Genomic DNA, 21,804 nt, shown 5'->3' with positions numbered 1-21,804 from the left:
TACCAATAATATTTTTTGTCATAATACTCGTAATAAGTTGTTGAATGTGAGTATACAATTGTCTTTGATTGTGGAACATTCAATCCACTTTCTGAGCTGTGTAAAATGAAAAAACGTTGCATGTATTATCGTTTAGTTTTGTTATTTGCTTCTAATTGGCTAGTGCTAACACTTCATTTGTCGGTCGTCCTATGCACAAATTAAAAAATAAATTTAAAATTCGAACGAATCTGGACAACAAAACCAGTTACTTTTCCATTCGGTTTAAGGAATTATTGATTGTAAATTGTCATTCCTTGCAAACAATTTAATGCAGCAAAAACACCAAAACACATAAATAAATAAAAGAAACTGAAATATAAAATACCCCACAATTCTACTTCATATCAATACAATTTACAAGAAAACCACTGTATGCAAGCCACAAAGGAGGGAAAATAACGGATGACATGAGAGAATAAGATTCATTATTTATTTGCACCATGCTTTCCTTTCCATGCAAGCATTCCATATTTCAATTTTCATCACTATAAAATGAGGCAAAGTTAACTTTCTACACACCGATGCATCTGTTCTGTTCACACCAAGGAGTTAAAATTTCAAAACCTCTAAATCTTTTATGTACAATAAACATTAATCTATGGAGTCTGTTCAACCTGCAGGTAACATAAACAATTATGAGTTGTATGGCCAAAATGGTAACTTATATAGCACATCTTGATTCAGTTTCACTTCATGACATAACTTGATCCCTTTAAAGGGAAGTGAACAACATCTCAAAGTATTGTGTTGTCTATTATTCACTTCCAAAGTCTTCAACTTCATAACTCAAGCCTTCTGATATGGAATCCAGCCTGTTATTGTCTACTTCAGCGTCAAGCCATCAACAAAAGAGTGGTGTCAGCATTGAACCATAAAGCAATCGATTGTAGGGGAACGGGGTTGTTTCTTACCTTGTTCTCCTCTTTCAAGGAAGTTCTCGTTATCAGCAGCAAGGAAGGGTGACCTAGGGTAGCTCTCCAGTATATCTGACAAATAAGAATGTAACTATCAGTTCTAATGATTAATCCAATTTAAGATTTATGGGGTATAAAACTTGCAGATAATAGACTAAAAACCGGGTTAAAACTTAAACAAATTAACTTCCATTTTAATGATGAAAATCTTGTATCATACATTGTTGATGATGAATATGGAAATAGTAAACATGCATAACCCACATAAACACAAGAGTACATACCAGAACTCTGAGAAAAATGTGCAGTCAGGTCTGAAAGGCTAAAATTTCTAGGAATCAGCCCTAAAAATCCATATGACGAAGTTTCTGGATCCAGGACTGCCTCATTTAGAGGTTGAGAGTTGGATTCGACATTGGGGAATGATGTAACCGAAGCATCACCAATAGTCGGGCGTGCATCCAGGACACTTCCCTCGGTACCAAACATGTAAGCAGAACAACCTGAATATCCAGGTTCGGATTTGATCATCCCTCCGTTAATTCCTTGTATCGACCCCATGTTAGAGGATTGAGCAGAAATCATGCTTGGAGGACCATTTATCCTATTGCCAGGGGCAGACATATCAACTGCAGCATGCATACTTGGATGGAGTGTTGATCCACCATTATTAAAAACATTAGATAAACCAGAATCAACTGGATGTTGCATATTTTCTAGCTTCAAACCTGCTTGGGTTCGCTCAGCAGCGTAACAAGTGGGATTCTGAGGCACTGTAAAATGAAATTGCATTTGTTACCAATTAAAAAAAGGTTGCAAACATTTAAAAAGAAAAAAACAAAATCTTTGAACAATAAAGCGAGTAGCAGCACTCTTATCTATTTAACCCCTCAGTTACTCTCGAATGTTCCTTGCTACATGGCTAACAGTACACACTGAATTTTAAATGTATACAGGCAAGATCTGTGGATATTCACTTTCAACTATAAAAGAATCAGATAATTCTCTTAAAAGTATAAAGTATACACACAACTCAAAGTACTTTATAAAAGTCTCTTTTGTGTTCCAGGAAACACATTTCCACTATAAAATAATCAGATAATTTTTTTCCTTCTATGAACAGAGCTTCCTCATTTTCGTATCTAAAATATTGCCGCCCAATAAAGTTTGTACCAAAACAGCATATACTTTTATGTGAAGGTTGACTTAGTTGAGGTTGCATGAAGAACCTAATTCTATTATACATATTTGATGCCATCAACTATTGTCTATCATTTCTCTTGTTAAACCTAGTAATTAAAAACACAATCAACCATTAACATCCATTTCCTGTATCGTATTGGGAGGACACTGTTGGAAACTTGTGCATGGCATGGTGGATTTAAGGCTGAGGTGTGAGGTGTGAGGAGGATCTAGAATCTGGGACATGAAAGGCTGTGTATGATCATAGGTCCACTCCATCACCACCTAATTTTACATAACTGAGACAATTCGCCCCCATATTTCTCATGCCTTAAACAACCAAGACATTATGTGTTAGGGAAAATGCTGAAGGAATATACTGTTGACTAGTGTGGCATTTATAAGACTAGAAAAAAATCTTAAACCCAAGAGGGATGGTAAGAATGTGATGAAAATATATACTTACTTGCAGGGATATGTGAACCATTAGAGGTAGATAGTGATGAAACAGCAGTGACATGTGACCCATTAGACACAGGTAGTGATGCCACTGTGGGGATATGTGTCCCATTTGAGGTAGGTAGAGATGCAACAACAGTTGGGGAAATATGCATTAATTCCACCTGTTGCTCCAACAACCTGTTGAACTGCATGATTTGCTGCTTCAACATCAACCTTAAATAATAGGCCTGGAAAAACTCTTGGTTCTCTTCTTCAAGCTTTTGCCAAACTGAAAGAAATGTGAAATAAAATAAGATGAAACTTCGAAGGCGATGTTGGCCTTTTTATTCCAATGCCCAATTCACAATATAAAATGCAAAATCAACGGCAACTGATGGTCAAAACCACTGTTCTTTTACAAGAGAAATGGAAAAATTATCAAAATATTGGGTAGGGGAGGAAACAAACTAAACAGACTGCCTTCCCTTCCCCCCAAGCTGAACTGCAATTCTATGGTTAGTATTTGCACATATAAAAGGATACTGAAACTAAGACCTTAATCAGAACAGAAGAAGCTAACAACACCAAGTTTGACAATCATAACTCAAAAAGAACAAAAACATCTATGATGAAATATTCATGAGAGACGCTAATCATGTTAAATACTTCTATAAGACATAAGAAAGTATGCTGCAGAGTTACGTGGAGTATGATACAAGCAAACAAAAATCATAGCATAGAACAAAGCTTTCCTTACCCAATTCTGTGAAACCAGGCTCTATTTTGGCTTGCTTTAGTAGTGTGTCCACTACTTCTTTCTGGCTCATATATAGTTGTAAGCATCGTTCAATAAGATTTTGAACCTGCAATGAGGTAAATAAACCCCAAATCATGAGTAGCAAAATACCTCGAATTTATAATTTGAAAACACTGAAGGGAATAGTGAAAGATTTGGAAGAGAGAAAAGGGAGCAGATTGGAAGAGAGGTCCAAACCACATGTTAATCCTAAGTAAAACTTACTATTCAACAGGATAATCAGTTAATCCAAATCTAAAATATTAAGACCTCATTCAATAGAAATCTCAAATTACATAAAGCCACAGATAACCAATCCCCTTATAATATGCTATTACTCTAAATTAACATACTTAATGAAAATAATATCCTATTAGTTTTTCATAATTGTAACAAGAAATCATGTTAAGCCAGTTTTTAATAAAATATCTTATGATCACCAAAGCAGATTTTGTCCTAGCCAAACAAGCATTAATGGAAGTAAAGCCCCTTCAAGAATCATACAGAATCATTCATCTCATCCCCAGAATCCCATATTTTTTTTTAAAAGGATAATTTCCCAAACTTACAAGCTGAATATCTTGACGGGAGACCCGTCTCACGGATCCGCTAGACATATGGGTAGTTCCCAAAATACACCTTTTTCACACCTACCTGCAGAAAGAACAATCACGTAAAAAACAAGGTTCAAATTTCAATGCATAGAAAAACCAAAACCAAGCACGAAAACAGAGGGGGTGTAATGGGAATAAAGGGGGAAAAAGTCTCAAAACCTCACCACCACCCCCACACTGCGAAACACACGAGGTAAGCCATACCATCAGAATTGAGAACCCATATTCATTAGAAAAAAAAAACGAACAAAAATCAAACACGAGATACAAAGGGTAACAAATTCAAAGGCCCCTACTACTCCAACGAAACAAACACGCAAACCAATCCAGAAGAAAAATAATAAAAGATTGAAGCTTTAGTGGAATAGGTGGGATCAAACAAAGCGAACAAAGATACACGAGAATCCAATTCCGGGATCACGAACCCTATGATCAGAATAGAACCAAAAAATAAAAAGCTAAAACCAAGTATTTTTTAAAAAAATTCGAAGAATCTAAGCAAGGATGAATTGAACGATGGAGCTGGAAGGGGATTAGGGTTTTGACCTGAATTAGGGAAAAAGAGGGGTATGTTATGTTATGTATGTATGCGGTGTTGCTTTTTCTTACGGCGGAGGTTGGTGTTATCGATCGTTGATGACTGCAGCAGTAGGATAGCACTTGTTCTTAAAATCTTTTTTTTTTTTTCTTTTTCCCAAAGCTATTATTGTTTAATCATTTGTTCCTGGGAGAGTGGGCCAGGGGTAGTATCGTCAATTCATGTAGTTGTTGGTTCTCTTCGAATTTCAAAACAGTATCACCGTATGCCCGCCTCTATTCTTGCTTCTAGATTCGTACGGATGTTGGATGTTGGTGGATTTGTCCAATAAATTTATCAAGGGATGAGCAACTATCTTTAGATAATTTGATAAAATTTTAACAAAGTTCAAATTCGAGTTAGATTTTTCAACAGTTTTCCAAATCTTATATATTAGTCAAATTGATCCTCTATTTTTTTAGAGAATCAAATTATTCTTCTAAATTTATTAATTATTACAAATTTCAAATCACTTAAAGATATAATTTCTAAAAAATTTATGAGTAAAAAAGTGATATTTGTTGGAATTTTCTCAACCCAAAGATTATCTATGTTAAATTAATAAGAAAGAAAATACTTGCAGAAGCGTACCTGAATTTATAAACATAAATAATACAATCGGAAGAGTTTAGATCTTGGTTCTTTCGATCTTATTCAACCAAAGCCTTTTTATATTCCGAGTGGCTGAACTGCAACTCTTTTGATGGGGAAAGAGCAATAAAGGCGGCTTTGGTATATTGGAGACTGAAATCCTGTAAGCCTATTTATATTTGAGCATGACACCTATTAAACTCTTAAATCCAAATAAAATAGTATTTAAAGCCCAAAAAATAATATATCTAAAATCTAAAAAGATAATTATCTAAGGAACAAAAGATAATATCTGGTTTTATTCTTATTTAATTCCAAATCAAAAGTATATCTGGTTTACCAGATAATAGTATTTAAATGCTATACATATATTCTTTCTTGACATAATCACACCTTATAAACTTTGTGCGCGCATCTGAATGATATTTCTCTCATTACTTTAACAATCTGGTCCGTCTCATACGTTAGATATGGAACTACCGCAACTTTTATCACATTAATGTCGCGACTAAACCACGCCAATCACCATCCTAATATACTTAACAACATAGATCAAATTTGGATGAGTAATATGGAAATTACATGCCAAGTGATCTCATGCATGTCTATTTCCAGCTGGTCCAACTTTAAAACTTTATTGAGATCAAACGCAAAATAAATATTGCAAAATGAACATTTCACATAACATGAAATAAACCATCAATTTAATTCTGTAGAAAAATAACTCAATATCTGTCATAGGACATATAGCATAAACTCCCACTAAACCAAGGCATCACAAATATTGACACCTATCGGAGCAGTGTGCTCATGAAAGACTTTAGGGATCAATCCCTTGGTTAATGGGTTTGCTAGCATATACTCTGTTCCTATATGTTCTATGAAAATCTGTTTTTCTTGAATTTTCTCCTTGACAACTAAGAACTTGATGTTTATATGCTTCGATTTTGTCAAGCTCTTATTGTTGTTGGAGCATAATACTGGTGACTTATTGTCACAGAATATCTTTAACGGCCTTTCAATGTCATCTACTATATGAAGCTCAATGACAAAGGTTCGCAACCATATGCCATGAAATCGGAATCAGAGTACCTAATGATCTCCAAATTTTTCGATCTCCGATAAGTAAGCATGTAATCCTTTGTTCTCATTAAATAACGCATTACGTGTTAAACAGCTATCCAATGATTCATGCCTAGATTGCTCAAGTATTTACCCAACACTCTCACTATAAATAATATATCGGGATGTATGTAGACTTGAGCATACATTAAACTCCCTGGTGCTGATGCATAAGGTTTATCATGCATCGTTGACTCTTTGGTTTTTTTTTCTAAAGTATTTTTTAATTTGGTAGGTCAAGGACTAATTTTTCACGAATCGAAGTTTCATTTGATGATTTGCTGTTGGCCAATAGATTACTGTTGGCCAATAGATTGCTGCATGCACAAGGATGAATTCGAATCTTCGATAGCGGACTAGTAAACTAACTACTAGACCAACCCAATTTAAATGTGTTCATACTTTTCTTTTGTTTAGATTTAATCTTACTTTGAGAGATATAAAAGGTAAAGAGAGTAGTGCATACAAAAATCATTTAATATTTGTTTAAGTGTTTTGATTTTAAAAATATGTTGGATTAGAGTGCACTTGATTCTCTTTAATTACGTTGGATTAACACCTAAGTGATTTATTAAATTTAGAATAGTTTAGGTGGTTTAAAAGAATGTAAATCTCTTAAAATTGATGTTTGTAATATATATTGATTATAGCAAAAATTTTACCATTATTATAATGAAAACTGAATATAAATTGTAATATATGTTTGTAATATTATACTTAGTAGCCGAACTAATATATATCCAAATGTTACTCTTCTTCTTTTCTATTCGCTACACTTTTTTTTTTTTATATTCTACATTATGAAATGAGATAAAATCGTATTTCTTAAATTTAGCATTTTATATAAACTATTTTATTAAATGCTAAAAGTAATTTCTTGATTTAATCTCCTTTCTCAATGAAAAGTGCTACATATACAAGTCATTTTTGTTTATAAGTCATACAAGTTAGGCCAAATCCAACAAAAAGGACGCTCACCCATACGAGCGTGTCAACACGCGTGCTACTCAATAGTTTTCATAGCGCGCTTCGCATTTCTCCTCCTCCTCCTCATCTTCCTTCTTCTTCTCCTCATTTTTCTTTGCATTTCTCTTCCTTTTTCTTCACGTGTTTCATCTTTATCGTCGTTTTTTTACTAATGTTGTTGTTGCTGCATTTTTTCTCTCCTTCTCTTTCTATTGATTTTGCAACATTATGTATTTTTCCTTTTTTGTTTGATTTTTTTCTCTCAAGAAGAATTATGAGAATATAAAATAAGAAGATGAAGAAGAAGAAGCAGTAGAATATGAGAAGGAGGAAAAAGAAGAGTTTTGAATTATGCAGAACTTATTAGAATAAAAATACACCCAAATATTTTTGTCTTACATTCAAATATCTTCGTGTTACACCCAAATTTGCTGTAAATACAGAAAAATATTTCCTCTAATGCTGCGTTTTTTTCTGCTTTTTTCCTTATTTCTTTCTTTTTTTTTTAATTAAATGAATGTAAGTTCATCCTCTTCTAAATAATTTTGCAGCATTATATGTTTCTTCTTCTTCATTGTTTGATTTTTTTGTTTTTACTCTTATTAAGATAGTAAAATAAGAAGAAACTTGAGAAGGTAGAACAAAAAGAAAAATATGAAGGGGTAAGTATTGTTTTGGTCCCTAACGTTGAGGGCCATGATCGAAACCGTCCCCGATGTAATTTTTTATTTAGAATCATCCTTAACGTTTTTTTTTTGTATTAAAATCATCCTTTTTAATAAAATTTTTTATATTATTCCTAAACTACCCCTATTTTAATAAAAAAGTTATAAAATTTTTTAAAAAATAAAAGAAAACGCGTGTGGGGGGAGGGGGAAGAAAACGTGTAAGGGGGGGGGGAGGGGAAAGGGTATATACAAAGGGGGAGGGGAGGGGGAAGGGGAAAGGGGGGAGGGGGACGACGCTAGGGCTCGCCGCCGTCGCGTCGTCCTCGGGAGACCACGCCACTGCCGTCGCCGCCGATTCGACCACGCCGCTGCTCCGGTGATTCTGCTTCATTTTCTGAATCTGCTTCCTTCTTCTTCATCTGCTTCTTCTTATATTTCATTCCCCAAACTGCAATGATTCTCCAAGAACATGCTCAAGTTGTGAACTTGAATTTGGCAACAATGCTATCCTTACTGCCAGAGGAATCCCGCCTCCATCATTACCAGCAAAAGTAATAGCCTTTTAATTTGTTATTTTCTAATTTTATTATTGTTGTGTGTTAATTTGATTATTGAATTGTGTTGATTTATTAAATTTGGGTTGATTTCATTGATGTTGTTATTCTTGGTGGTGGATGTGCTGGTACTGGTGGTGGAGGAAGTGCTAGTGGGGGTGGTAGTGAAAGAAAAGGTGCTGATAGAGGTGGATGGTATTTCTGTCCAAAAAAAGTTAAAAGGACGATTTTAATACGAAAAAAAAAAACGTTAAGGATAAATAAAAAATTACATCGGGGACGGTTTCGATTTGGCCCTCAACGTTAGGGACCAAAACAATACTTACCCCAGAATATGAATAAGAAAAAAAGAAGCAGAAGATGAGAAGGAGGAAGAGGAAGAGTTTTGAATTATGTAGAACTTATCAGAATAAAAATACACCCAAATATCTTCGTGTTACACCTAAATTTACTATAAATACAGAAAAATGTTTCTTCTAATGCTACATTTTTTTTCTTCTGAATTGAACCACACCTCAGCCACTTGATTGGATTCAAAATAATAATCAATTTCATTCTGGTTCAATTGACAATCTGAACCTGAATTATTCATTATCTTCAACAACGAGATAATTGATGATCGAAGAGAAAGTGAAAAAGAAAAGAGGAGAAGAAATTCCAATGAAAAAAGGAGGAGGAAGAGGAAGAGGTGGTATTAATAACGACGATAACGAAGAAGAAAAATAACAAATATGCAATAATGGTACGAAGCGTATAAATATAAATGACTTGTAAAGAGTTGTATGAGAAAAATACTTATATGTGGAGAATAATTCTTTTTGAATTTACTTTAAAACCTTTGTGATGAATGTTAGAAGGTTATGATTATTGGGGTTTTATGATGAAGGATCATTGATTGAAATAATATTATCTCTTGTATATATGTTATAGTCTATGTTCGGTCGAGATTAAAATTGTTCTAAGGTTAATTATTTTTATTTGAAGATGTATGGAATTTATCATATGGTGTTCTCTATATCAAAATTAAATGGTAAAATAAAAGAGAGGATAAAAAATAAAAATAAAAAGGAGAAGAACAAGAACTACTGAGATTAATTAAATAAATTTGTCTCATAAAAAATATTAGTTATGTAAGTAGAGAAAAACGTTATGATCTTGAAAATATGGACTAAATAGTATATAAGAGATTTTGTTTTCTAGAAGAGAATATATAGAAGTTAAATAGTATATATAGATAGATGTGACAATATTTTTGGAATTTTTTTATTATAACTTAAAAAAATATCATTTCTCCAAAAAAAATGAATGAAACTTTAATTTTTAGAATTTTTTCTTTTGGCATTTTGGATGAGTTTGTCGCATCCCGACGAAGCTTGTTATTTTTGTAAGGTTTGCCGTACATCTTGGCAAATTTCAACTTTTAGTTTTATATGAAGTTTGCGTGACGAATTTTGAGTCAAATCGTCCATAAATATCTAAAGAAAAAAAGAGAATAAATAGAAAGTACATAAAAACTATTTATAAATATTATTATTGTTCTGATCGTTATCTGAAACGTTGATTTTGGATCTGACTGTGAGGTCCAGACTCCTTGTGAGGCAGCGTCCGACTTGTTCTTGTGTCGAGGTGCTGCTGTCCGAGTTCCTCCTAAGGAGGTGGGGGTGGTACCTACAAGAGACTCTGATATTTAAGTTAGCAAAGGCTTTAGACAGATTTTTTAGTAGATTAGAACGTGTATATATATGAGGAATGTCAATATATTTATAGTAGAGTTAATTATCACTTTATTTTGAGAGTTTGTTAGGATCTATCTTTTAGGAAGATAAAAATAGTAGGAGAGATTCAAGAAGACAGTTTTGTAAGCACTTATCCAATCTCTTTTTTAAAATAGATCGGATATATAGTGAAGGTCATCCTTTTGGAATGGATCTTTCTTTTTTATTGGATCTGACTTTACATTTTAGAATAGGGTATAAACAATTACACAAAAATAATAAAATATATTTATAATCAACGTATAATTATTAGACACATGACAATATAACATATATGATATATGTACTTATAGATATAATATAAAGATAATATACTTAATAACAATTAACTTTTATCTATTGCAACATTAGTGGCTTAACTGTTTCATATAACTCCTCTTTCATGTGATCAATTAGGATAGCACACAAGTAAAATTTAATATTTAATTCATGTTCTATGAATTGACAAAATTATGGGGCCAATGGGCCATTAGCCCATTACACTTGCATCCGCAGTTTCTCACTCACTGGGAATGATCGTTATTTCATAGGACAATGTTCTTATTTAACACATGGGCTCTCGATCTGGCCAAAAATACAGGACCTTTGGTTTGTGGCCCAAAATGTAATTGTTTAAGGCATATAAAAAACCCCGAAAAATGGACATCTGATCACATCGATTTTTCTTTTGATTCAAATAAAAAAAAAATTTTAACTTGGGTTGGTTGAGTGATCGGTTCACTTATCCGCTTAAGCAAGTGTCGGGAGTTCGAACCCCGCCTTGTGCATGCAGCAACTCATTGGCCAGTGGCAGACCCTTAAATGGAGCTCAGATTTGCGACGGATTAGTCCTTAACATGTCGCGGGTAAATCCCTGCAAATACTCGCCCCATCAAGCCACTAAAAAAATTGTGATTCCTAAATAGTAAAAAGGATACACTTTTTATAAATGAGCTTTATGTACACCAAACTCATTCATGAAAATAAATGACTAAATCGATTTTCCATTTTTCTTTTTGCATTAATTGTTATCCCATTTTCTTTCTTGTTAATGCACCTGCCTAATGAAACAAAACTTTACACTCTTCATACACTATGTAGACAAAGTTACAAAGCAAGTGATTTGAAGGAACAAAATCCCTTTTTCAAAGGTTCTAATTGGTCCCATATTCCAACCAAACTGATAATTGGTAAACAAGACTCATTTAGACCCAAAATTTATCATCTGATTTCTTACTCTTCATATGATCTTTTTTTTTCCTTTTAATATATGAAAACAAAATTGGAAGGGAATATTTTCCATGAAATGTGTACAGGAAACAACTTTCTACACTCCTATAAGGATCTATATCAACCAACACTGAAGTTAATCATAATGTGAAAAAAATAAGAGAAAAAGAAAAAGGAAGTTATATGAGAGAGAATTACATTGTGAAACTCAAGAAAATTATACTTTGGTAGGCAATGAAAATGATTATTTATGATCATACCACAGTGGCTATGCCACTGTATCTTGGTCTAGTTCTGTCAGTGGTCTCTGGTGAAAGGCTCTGCTCCATGCTCTTCCTCTTGTTGCTGCTGTTATTGTTATTGTTGTTGTTTTGTTGCAGTGATTGTTGTTGTTGTTGTTGTTCTAAATTTGGTTGCACTTGTGGCTGTGCTTCTTCTTGTGGTTGATGCTGCTTTTGAACTTCTAATAAAGTATCAATCTTTTCTGGTATCACTTGCTTTTGATCTTGATCTTTCAACTTGCTCCTCTTCATTATATGTGGTTTGAGCCTATTCAAATCTGAAAGCCTCACTGGCTTCAAGAAAAATTCTTCAGCTCCTTCCTCCAAGCATCTGTTTCATTGTCCATAGATTCATCAGAACATATTTTTTTTCCTTTTCCTCTCCAAAAACAAGACTCAAAATTGAAATGTTTGAAACACTCCTTCAGCCCTTCCCCTATTACCTGCTAATTCTTGAAGGCACATTCTCAGATGACATAATCACCACTGGTATGTTTCTAAGAGATGAAGATTCCTGAAAAAAAAAAAAAGAAAAATCAGAACAAAATCCTATAAATTTCTTAACTCTGTTGGTTCCAGTTGAAATAATTGACCATGGAAAATTTCAGTAATTTCCAAACCAAATCCTGTTCCTCAAATCAAATCCAGCTGATAAAAAAGCATGGCCCTTTTTTAGGAAGAAAATATTTGCAACATATTGTGATCCTGATTTGTTTTGAGTGGAAAACAGAAAAAAGAAAAAAAAAAAGCATATATGGGAATAATAATATTCCAAGAGATAATAAAAACTATACTCCAAGTTGACAACTTTCAGCAATAGCAGAAAATTGGGATGAATACACAGTATCAAAATGGAAAATTCTTGTTGCTTTAAAAGCAAAAGGAGAAACAATATTAGCCAGAAAGACTGAAAGAGAAAAAGAGATGAGACAGGAATAGAAACCATAACCATACCTTGATTTTCTTGAGCAAATCATAGCCGGTCATCCCAGGCATACAGTAATCTGTTATAACCATATTCACCTCCACCTCCTACAAATAAAACAAATCCTTAATTTTTCAGAATCCCAGAATAATAATAACATTGATACTGATCCACGGTTCAAAATTTAAAATAACAAAATTGAAATTAATATCCGTACCTGATGATTGTTAGGAGAAATAGAAGGTGTATTTGGGGTGCCATCATCATTCTCACGCAAGCCCAGAAATTCTAAAGCTTTGGTCCCAGAATCAACTGTAGTAACTGCCAATTCAGGTAAAAACACACAACTCAGACAACATAGTAGGACACATACATAAGAAAGGTAAGGAAGAAAAAAAAAAGGAAAAGGGTACAATTTTGTTTCTCTGTTTTCTTAGATTGTTGTCTGATTTAGGAAAAAAAGAGTGTACCTTGGTAAGAAGAAGTTCTTAGGAGCCTCTCAATAAGCTTCCTATCTATGAGGCTGTCATCAACAGCCAACACATGAAACTGCTGTGACTCTGTAGCAGCTGCAGCAGCCATCCCCATTATGCTTCTTCCCAATTCAGGGTTATGCAAAGATTAAAGTTGGAACCTTTGATCTAAATTAGAGGATGTGATGAAGAAATGGGAAAGTGGGTGTGTTAAAAAAAACGGTTTTTCTTCTTTTCCCTTTGGAAATGGAAGAAAGGAATGGCTTTTGTGTTTATGGGAGGAAGATGGGATAGGATGGGAAAAAGAAGAAGAAGAAGCTAAGAGCTTTGTATTGAAGAAATAAGACCCACCAAAATCCCCATCCCACAAAGCAAGATCCGACCAGATTTCATCCCAAATCTTGCAAAATAAAATTTTTTCCAAGCTAATGTTGAATTACATGGCAAACAATGCAAAAGAAAAAATATGATAATAACTTTTTTTTATCCAAAACAAATAAGAATAGAATAGAGGAATAAATGTGTGTTATAACTTATAATGTTAAAATTATATTACTAATAAAATTACTAAAAGTTTAAATTTTATTTTTTTATAAAAAATGTAATTAATAGTTTTAATAAAATCCTAATTTTATTTATAGGTTGTTGAGGGAGGGAGGTGGGCTTAATTTATATATGTGAGAGAAAAAGAGGGAGAGGGGAAAAAATGAAAATGGGGTTTGTGAAATTAGAAAGTTGGAAGAAAGCAAAAGAGGAAAAGAATGTGTAAGAGAGAGAGTGGGGCCCAAGAAAATCCGGAGAAGAGATACAGGTGATGTCAGCAAGGGTGGGTTTGTGAAATGAGAAAATAGAAAAATATGAAATCATGTGGAGCTTACCATATCTTAGGCAGGTGGGGGATAGAAGTGGCAAAGTCAGGCCATTTTCTTTTGATTCCCTTTTAAGATTTGCTTCCCATGCCCATCATCATCATCATCTTCATCATCATCATCATTCATATCTCTCCATCCACTTCATTTTTACTATTTTTCATTTTCTTTTACATTGCTCTTTATTTTTCATCCCTAGGCCATTTACTATTCTTTGATTTTGGTTTGGAACACACATAAAATGGCTACTTTTTTCCTTCATAATAATGAGATAAATAATATATTTTAACATTGTAATTTTTTATATTTTTTAAAACGGAGAAACATATTAAAATCAGAAGATTTGATTTATGTACCTTAAATTTTTTTTATTTTTTAAATAGAAATCGGATGATCCGATCTCAAAAATTAGAGAATATGATCTTTGTATCTCATAAATTAGAGGATCTAATTTAGTCTAATTTCTTTATCCCAAATTAATCCGTTTTACATCTGAGATTAATACTACAACCATTCACAATTAAAAAAAAAATATCATTATTAATTCAATATTAAAAATAAAAAAAGACATAAAATAAGTTTAATTTTGACTAATAAACAATATATAATATTTTTTATATTTGTTTAATTATATTTATTTTTATAATTATTTATATATTTAATATAAAAAATAATTATTTTTATTGACGTACATCATATAATTAGATACATATGTAAAATTAACGAAAATTTATCAAAATTAAATTCAAATAAAATATCTCAACATTTCTTAAAAATAATAGGCATCATTGAAAATGTCAAACAATATTTGGTATGAGAATTATATTGACTCTCTACAAATATATATTAGGGTTCAACATTGTTCAAATGCAGTATTGAATGTACAATTTTTATTTTTAATTTTTTTGACTTTGCACAAAGCATTATATATTCCATTGTGGTAGAAGATAGGGATGTTATGGACCATTGATGTATATTGAAGGAAGAAGAAAGGAGGCACATGGCAGAAAACGAGAAAGTGAAAAGGCACTAATTAGTGGGCCAATTTTGCCCCTAAATACTTCATTGTCTTCTCCCATCCCATTATGGCCATGCCCTCAGGACCAAGACCAATGCCATTTTTTCCTTCTTTCTTCTTTTTTCTTTTCTTTTGCTAATTCATCTCATTTTGTCCATTTAGTCAAATGTTCATACTAATTTTTCATGAAATTTTTACATGCAAGTATGATGGAATGTTCATCATTGAATCTTTCTCTCAAACCTTATGGCCCATGTGTAATCGTTCAGTTTTGCTAAGTGCAATTAAAATGATTTTTTTTATCTATTTATAAAATGTATACTTATTTTCTTTATAACTTTTAAAATATCTTCTTTTTAATTCATTTTAAATCTTTTGTGTTAACTAAAGTTAACTTTATTTATTTAAAAATAAATAAATTATTTTTTACAAAAATATATTCTAATAAAAATTTAATTTTTTGTGATTAAATTTTATTTACCGAAATATTTTTTCTATTAATTAAATTATATTTTTACCAAAATATTCTTTTAAAAAATTTTTAATTATTAAATTATTTTTTCTTAAGATACCTTTCAATAATTATTAAATTGTGATTTTAAAATTTTCGTTGAATTAATTATTAAATTGTGATTTTACCAAAATTTTCGTTAAAATTAAATAGTTAATTTTTTTTCTAAAATCTTTTAAAAAATTATTGAAGGGTATCTTAGAAAAAAAATAATTTAATCATTAAAATTTTTTTAAAAGAATATTTTGGTAAAAATACAATTTAATCAATAAAAAATAAGTTGTTAAAGGATATTTTAGTTAATAAAATTTAATAAAAAAATTTTACTAAAGGATATTTTTGTAAAAAATAATTTATTTTTTCTTAAAAAATGGATAAAGTTAACACAAAAAATTTAAAATTGATTAAAGAAGAAATTTTTAAAATTAATAAAAAAGAGAGTGCATATTTTATAAATAGAGAAAAAGAATGTGTCATTTTATCATTTTTCAAAAAAGAGGAGTGGAATTTTTCAATATATATATATATATTGTTTTTGGAGAGGGGAAAAAGTCTTTATTTGCATTATAGGTCAAGTCACTCAGGATGACTTTATCTCCATTTTCCCTTTCAATTCTCTTAAAAGGGAACTAATTAATCTTAGCCCAACTATTTAAAATAGCAAAATTTTTAAACCCAACGTCCTATTTAACGTTGCTTAGTTTACAAGAAAATTTCATAATTATATGCGACTTTTAAACCCTAGGCCACAACAAATAAATAACAAAAAGTTTATTTATTATATGCGAATAAGCTTGTAAATTATGAATATTGTAATAATAATTCTGAATTTTTTCGTTGTGTCAACTGCCGCTAAATTTTATTTAGCAATCGCCGTAAAAAAATGGTTGCTATCTACTGAATTTGGTGCAGTGAATGAGATCTTTGAAATAAATTAACTTTCATAACGTTTTCAATAAATAATGCTAGTTTTCTTATTGTTGATTGAAATTACCATTGTTCTTTATTGATAAGAACGAAAATGTTTGGTAACCAAAGAAAATCAGCAAAAAATAATCATAACTTATTTTATTTAGAATTCATTAATTGTTATGACAATTAATTAATGTTAAATAAGGCAAGTTCTGACTGATTTTTTTTGTCTAGCTAGCATTATCCTATAAGAATATAAGTTTAAATTTCAGTAGAGAAAAGTACTTGCCAAACAAAGCTCATTTTGTTATTCACATTCTCATATATATTTTTGTTGCACTGAGAAATTACCATCAAGTGAAAATTATTTAAGATTATTTCCTTTTAATAATTTACATTTTAAGCTACTCAATGCATGGAATTTTTTTATTACTTGATTTAAAATGCATCATGTGTATGTTTATAGAAATATAAAAAGAAATGCTCTCAAATAAATTATCCCTTCATTTCTTGCCTTTCTTAAAGAAATAAAAGAAGCCGTGATATGCGTCATATGATATATATGAATCTTTTTGTGAGATATATTTATTTTGACTATAAATTTCTTTAATAATATATATAGGCTTATTAATAATTATATATCATGACTAATGAAAAAGATTCGGACTCATCCAGCAGCAAGATTAATTAAATAATCACCTGTCTAATGATTCGTTTTACGGTAACTTCAAAGATGACATATGGTGAAGTCATAGTATATTTATTATTAAATTAATAGTCATAATAGGTTTACACTGAAATTAACTATTAAAAATTAAGAATTAATATTAAATATATATTAAAATATAAAATATACATAAAAAATGAGTTAATAACAAATATAATATATTTATATTTAAATACATATTAATTAAAAAATGGGTTAATATTTTGTTAAACTAAAATGTTAATGACCGTCTTCGAACAACAAATAAAATTTTTAGCTCCTAATAAACAGTAAACACGTTTGCGTTTCCTTATAATGACGAGTTTATATTAATTATTTAATTACTTTTGCATTATTATAACATAAACTAAATTAAAAATTACAAAAGTTAAAAAGTAAAGCTAAACGAAATAAAATGAATCTATTTAAATCGGCAAGTTAGTCTAATTTCTAGGTTTTTTCAAGGTTAAACGGGTATAATTCATCATTAATTTCTCTCATTTTTATAACCATATATTATATTATTATAATCAAAAGTCTACTCATTTAAATTAACAGTCCAACGATAAATTTAACCAATTTTGATTTGGTGTATGGACAATATGGTACGATAATTATTGTTATATATGATAACTATAATAATTATACAAATTTGACATATTTAAAAAGATATTGTTAAAATTAACATGATGTTTTTCTAAATATTTGAAAATACTTATATATCAATTTAAGAAATAAAAATAAAAAGTATTATAAAAAATATAAAAAAATATAATCTTAGTTTTAATAATATTATCAAATTTATATTTGCGTTACTTAAATCCACGTTCTCGCTTCTGTAATGACCCAATTTTCAGTCTTTTCAGCAACCGATTTTTACTATAATTTATAATAAATTAGTAGCCACTAAAACCCCATCTTTTCTACATGTTTTAAACACAAATTGAACCTCAATTCAAGGGTTAGGGTTTCGTTTTTCAGCAGCCATGAAGAACACAAACACAGAGTTGAATATCATCAAATTTCATCAAAATTTCACCAAAATTTCAACAAGAATCACTCATATAAACAATCAATTTCAAGCATAACCAAAACATATCATAATCACACAACTCAAACACAATCAATCAAGATTAATTTTACCAAACCCTACCTGGTTTTGCTGCTCCTAATTCGGTTAAACTTTCAGGTGGTCCTTAAGCACTTTTTCCTTCTAAATCACATCAAGAACAACTTTAAATCCAAAAACTCTCAACTGACCAAATCTCACTCAGTATGTTAGGAAGAGATATCTCACCTTAGACTTGCTGGAAATTCACGTTTCTTGGCTCTCAAGTCAAGTTAAGCATGATTCCTAAGGAAGAACATCAAGAAAACACATGTTTTGCATGGTTTTCCTTGAAAACCGAATTGAAATGGGAGGGAGACAGCCATCTCACCTTATTTCCATCCTTGATAAGTTACATGGTTATGTAGAGGAAGAAGAGAGGATCATTTTGGTGAAATCGGAGTTTTGATTTGAGTTTTAGTTCAGAAGAAATCAAGCTTTGAAGATTAAGTGTTCATGAAAGTTTCTCTCTTTTCTCTCTTGTTATTTTCGGCCAAAATTATGAAATGAGACAGCCTTGGAGGTCTTAGGAGTGTAAGGTGAGTTGTGATTGGTTGGCTTGGAGGTGGATTAAAATAATATTAAAATATCTCTGGTGTACAACTACTAAAACTAGGTGTATCGGAACACTCGTAAAAACATCTCTAAAAATTATTTTATGAGCTACTAGCATAAATAACACTAGTAACATATTTATTATGAGAATAGAACATGTATAATGAGGCCTTAGCATTGCTAAATTCATCAAAGAGTGCTGGTGCTAAGCTGCACTAGTAAACCGTAAACCTGGTTAAACCGATTTTCTGTTTTTAACAAAAACAGACCAGGTAACCTTATAATATTATTCAAGAAGTTTCTAATACTAATATAATGATAATATCATCCTATTATCTCTCTTCTCTCATAAATCGAGTCCGGTTCGTCAAACTGAGACTATTTACGAAAAATCGAATCAAAACTTCTAACCGATACGGTTCAAAAATCAGGTTCTTCGTGACCGCGTTATCGAGCTTGCCTCGGAAATGATTCTAACTTAAAGATGACATAATGACAATGAGGATTGAGATGCTTGATGATATAACAGAAGTGTTCCCTTTACTGATCTTCCGGAGAAATCCATACTTTCAAAAAAGATCTCATGTACTCGAAAATTAGGGTTGTTACAGCTTCCACTTCGTCCACCACGGTTTACTCACGTCAATGTTTTTTATTTTTTTTAAAAATCCATCATGTAATTAAAAGAATTGATCAGATTTATCCATTTTGATTTAAGTCCATTCCTATAAATTTCATTGTTGTCCTATACATGCAAACACATATAAAAAGAAACTAATAATAATATTATTTAATGAAATAAAAGTCGCTTTGTTATAAACTACAAATATAACAAGAACAGTAAACTTAATTAACTTATATGCTTATTCCAGTTATAATAATAATAAGTCCATAAAATGAATGAGAGATTTGACCATTAAGTAATAGTAGATATGAAAGAGACCTTTTACATTGTAATTTGAGTTGGGATTAATTGAAAATTGGAACTCCAACAAGAACAGATAACGAAGACCCTAGGTCAACAGCATATAAAATGAAAAATATTTTATTTGAATAATAATATAATAATGAGAGAGGGGTCCTCTAGCAATTGGCTACAAGATTGAGCCACATAGAAAACATGTTCACATGCACAATTCCATGAAATAGGGGACCAAAGGTTTGAAATTTTTGGCGTGGCAATAGCTGCCAACTTTTTTTAAATAGTACCAATTAAAGTTGTTAAAATTACTTGATGGACAAGTTGATATAATTTGGTTGCACTAATTAATGAGAAGATTTAGTGTACAGACCAAATCCTTCCTCATTATTGGATTTCAATGCCAATTAAGTTCCACTTCTTTTTTTTAAGAAGAAATGATGTTTATATATTTTTGATAAATTATTAAAATAACACTAAAAAATTTATATAGTTGGTAAAAATAAATCTAAAAATATAAACCATAAATAAATCATAAAAAATATGATAAAAATAACAAATATGGAAAAGAAATGTACATGAAAACGACGCATATAATATTTGTTAGGTAGACAAAAAAAAGCCAGAACTTGTCTTATTTAACATTAACTTGTCTTATTTAACATTAATTAATTGTCGCAATAATTAATAAATGTTAAATAAGACAAGTTATGACTGTTTTTGACTGATTTTTTTTTGTTACTAAACATTTTGAATTTGAAAATCACTTCTGGATGTTTATTTTTATTCTAGGTCTAGCTAGTAGCTAGTTGTGTAGCTATTAATTAAATTAAATGTTTTCTTGGAGTTTTATTACTTGCCCTATTTGGACACTGTAAAATACTACTATTAGCTAGTGGTGTGTACTATACTAGATTCTTACCGTCCAACATCAATTAATAAGAAACATCAATGCTAGTAATTTTTGGTATTCACGAGCTGGATTTAATTAGACTCTGAATTCTGTTATAAATAGTTATTGGGTTTATTTTTATCTGATTTAAAAATAATCTGAAATAAACACTAAACAAAATTAAATCAGGTTAATTTGATATAAAATTAATATATATAAATTTATAAATTTTATATATTAAAATAATATTTTTAAATTAAATTTAATAACTATTATATTATATTTATGTTAAAATAAATTATTTTAAAATAAAATAATATAGTATAATATTAAAAATATTGATTAAAGTATAAAAATATAATATAATATTATTAATTTTATTTTAAATGTATATTTTTATTAAAAAAAATTCGAACTGGATAACTCAAAGCATAACTTGAATCCAATCCGAAAATAACACCGACTAAAAATAAAATTTCAAACCCGTTAAAATATGCATTGGATCCAAACCGAATTTTGAACTGGGCTAGATCTTGAACGTCCTTAATAATAATTTTTAAACTAATTGTATAAATAAATACTCTTTTAATTCTTATAGTTTAAGGTGAAACTCAAAATCCTTCTTAACAATAATTTTTTAAAAAACATTTTTAACATTAAATTATTTTTAAAAGAATCTTTTTAATAAAACATATATATATTTTGGACTATTTTACACTCGTCTTTTTAATTATGTTCTTTATTTCTTTTTCTCCTTTTTTCTTCTTTTTTCCCACCTCTAATCACTAAGATAACGTTTAAAAAGGAGATAGAGATTGAAAGATAAAAATTAAAAGACAGAAACTAAATTAAATCTCTGCATTATGTTTGGTATATAGTGTACATGACTGAATTATAAATTATATTGTTTTAAAAAATATTAGAAAATTATCAAAATTTATTATTTTTTACTATATTTTTAGCCTTCAACTGAATTTTTTTAGTTTAGTAATTCAACAACATACTTTATCTCATATTTTTTAACATTAATAACTAATGATTTTTTTTTTGTCTTAAATAATATAAATAGCTTTATATATAAATTAAATTACATTTTTAGTAGAAGTAGTGTGATGATCGATCAGTCGTTAGTCAACCTATATATAATTTTATATAGAAATCAAACATTATAAAATATCATGAAA

General features: G+C 30.3%; 2 protein-coding genes across 10 annotated transcripts; both read right to left on the bottom strand.

Moving 5' to 3' along the window:
* Positions 1-450: 450 nt before the first annotated feature.
* On the bottom strand, positions 451-4,862 carry LOC112756302 (uncharacterized). 8 transcript variants are annotated; one of them, XM_025804834.3, is made up of 7 exons: positions 4,536-4,862; positions 3,945-4,029; positions 3,337-3,442; positions 2,605-2,868; positions 1,241-1,729; positions 954-1,028; positions 451-864 (listed from the first exon to the last, which is right to left on the bottom strand). In XM_025804834.3, exons 2-7 carry the CDS (start codon positions 3,990-3,992, stop codon positions 797-799), a joined length of 1,050 nt encoding a protein of 349 aa, XP_025660619.1. In that variant the 5' UTR covers positions 3,993-4,029; positions 4,536-4,862; the 3' UTR covers positions 451-796. The 8 variants fall into 8 exon arrangements, with proteins under 8 accessions (XP_025660619.1, XP_025660618.1, XP_072075340.1 ...); XM_025804833.3 differs by having other exon boundaries at positions 451-867; positions 4,599-4,782; XM_072219239.1 differs by having other exon boundaries at positions 4,599-4,782.
* A 6,563-nt stretch (positions 4,863-11,425) lies between these two features.
* LOC112757960 (two-component response regulator ARR8) lies at positions 11,426-14,266 on the bottom strand. 2 transcript variants are annotated; one of them, XM_072219238.1, is made up of 6 exons: positions 14,009-14,266; positions 13,128-13,530; positions 12,875-12,978; positions 12,687-12,764; positions 12,176-12,246; positions 11,426-12,063 (listed from the first exon to the last, which is right to left on the bottom strand). In XM_072219238.1, the coding sequence occupies exons 2-6, from the start codon at positions 13,243-13,245 to the stop codon at positions 11,706-11,708; spliced, it is 729 nt and encodes a 242-aa protein (XP_072075339.1). In that variant the 5' UTR covers positions 13,246-13,530; positions 14,009-14,266; the 3' UTR covers positions 11,426-11,705. The 2 variants fall into 2 exon arrangements, with proteins under 2 accessions (XP_072075339.1, XP_025662288.1); XM_025806503.2 differs by lacking the exon at positions 14,009-14,266 and having other exon boundaries at positions 13,128-13,863.
* Positions 14,267-21,804: the final 7,538 nt, after the last annotated feature.

The sequence above is a fragment of the Arachis hypogaea genome, chromosome 16 (genome assembly GCF_003086295.3).
Source record: "Arachis hypogaea cultivar Tifrunner chromosome 16, arahy.Tifrunner.gnm2.J5K5, whole genome shotgun sequence".
In the NCBI taxonomy this organism is placed as follows: Eukaryota; Viridiplantae; Streptophyta; class Magnoliopsida; order Fabales; family Fabaceae; genus Arachis; species Arachis hypogaea.
Note: the sequence above shows the minus strand (reverse complement) of the source record. Positions and strands in the feature narration are given on the sequence as shown.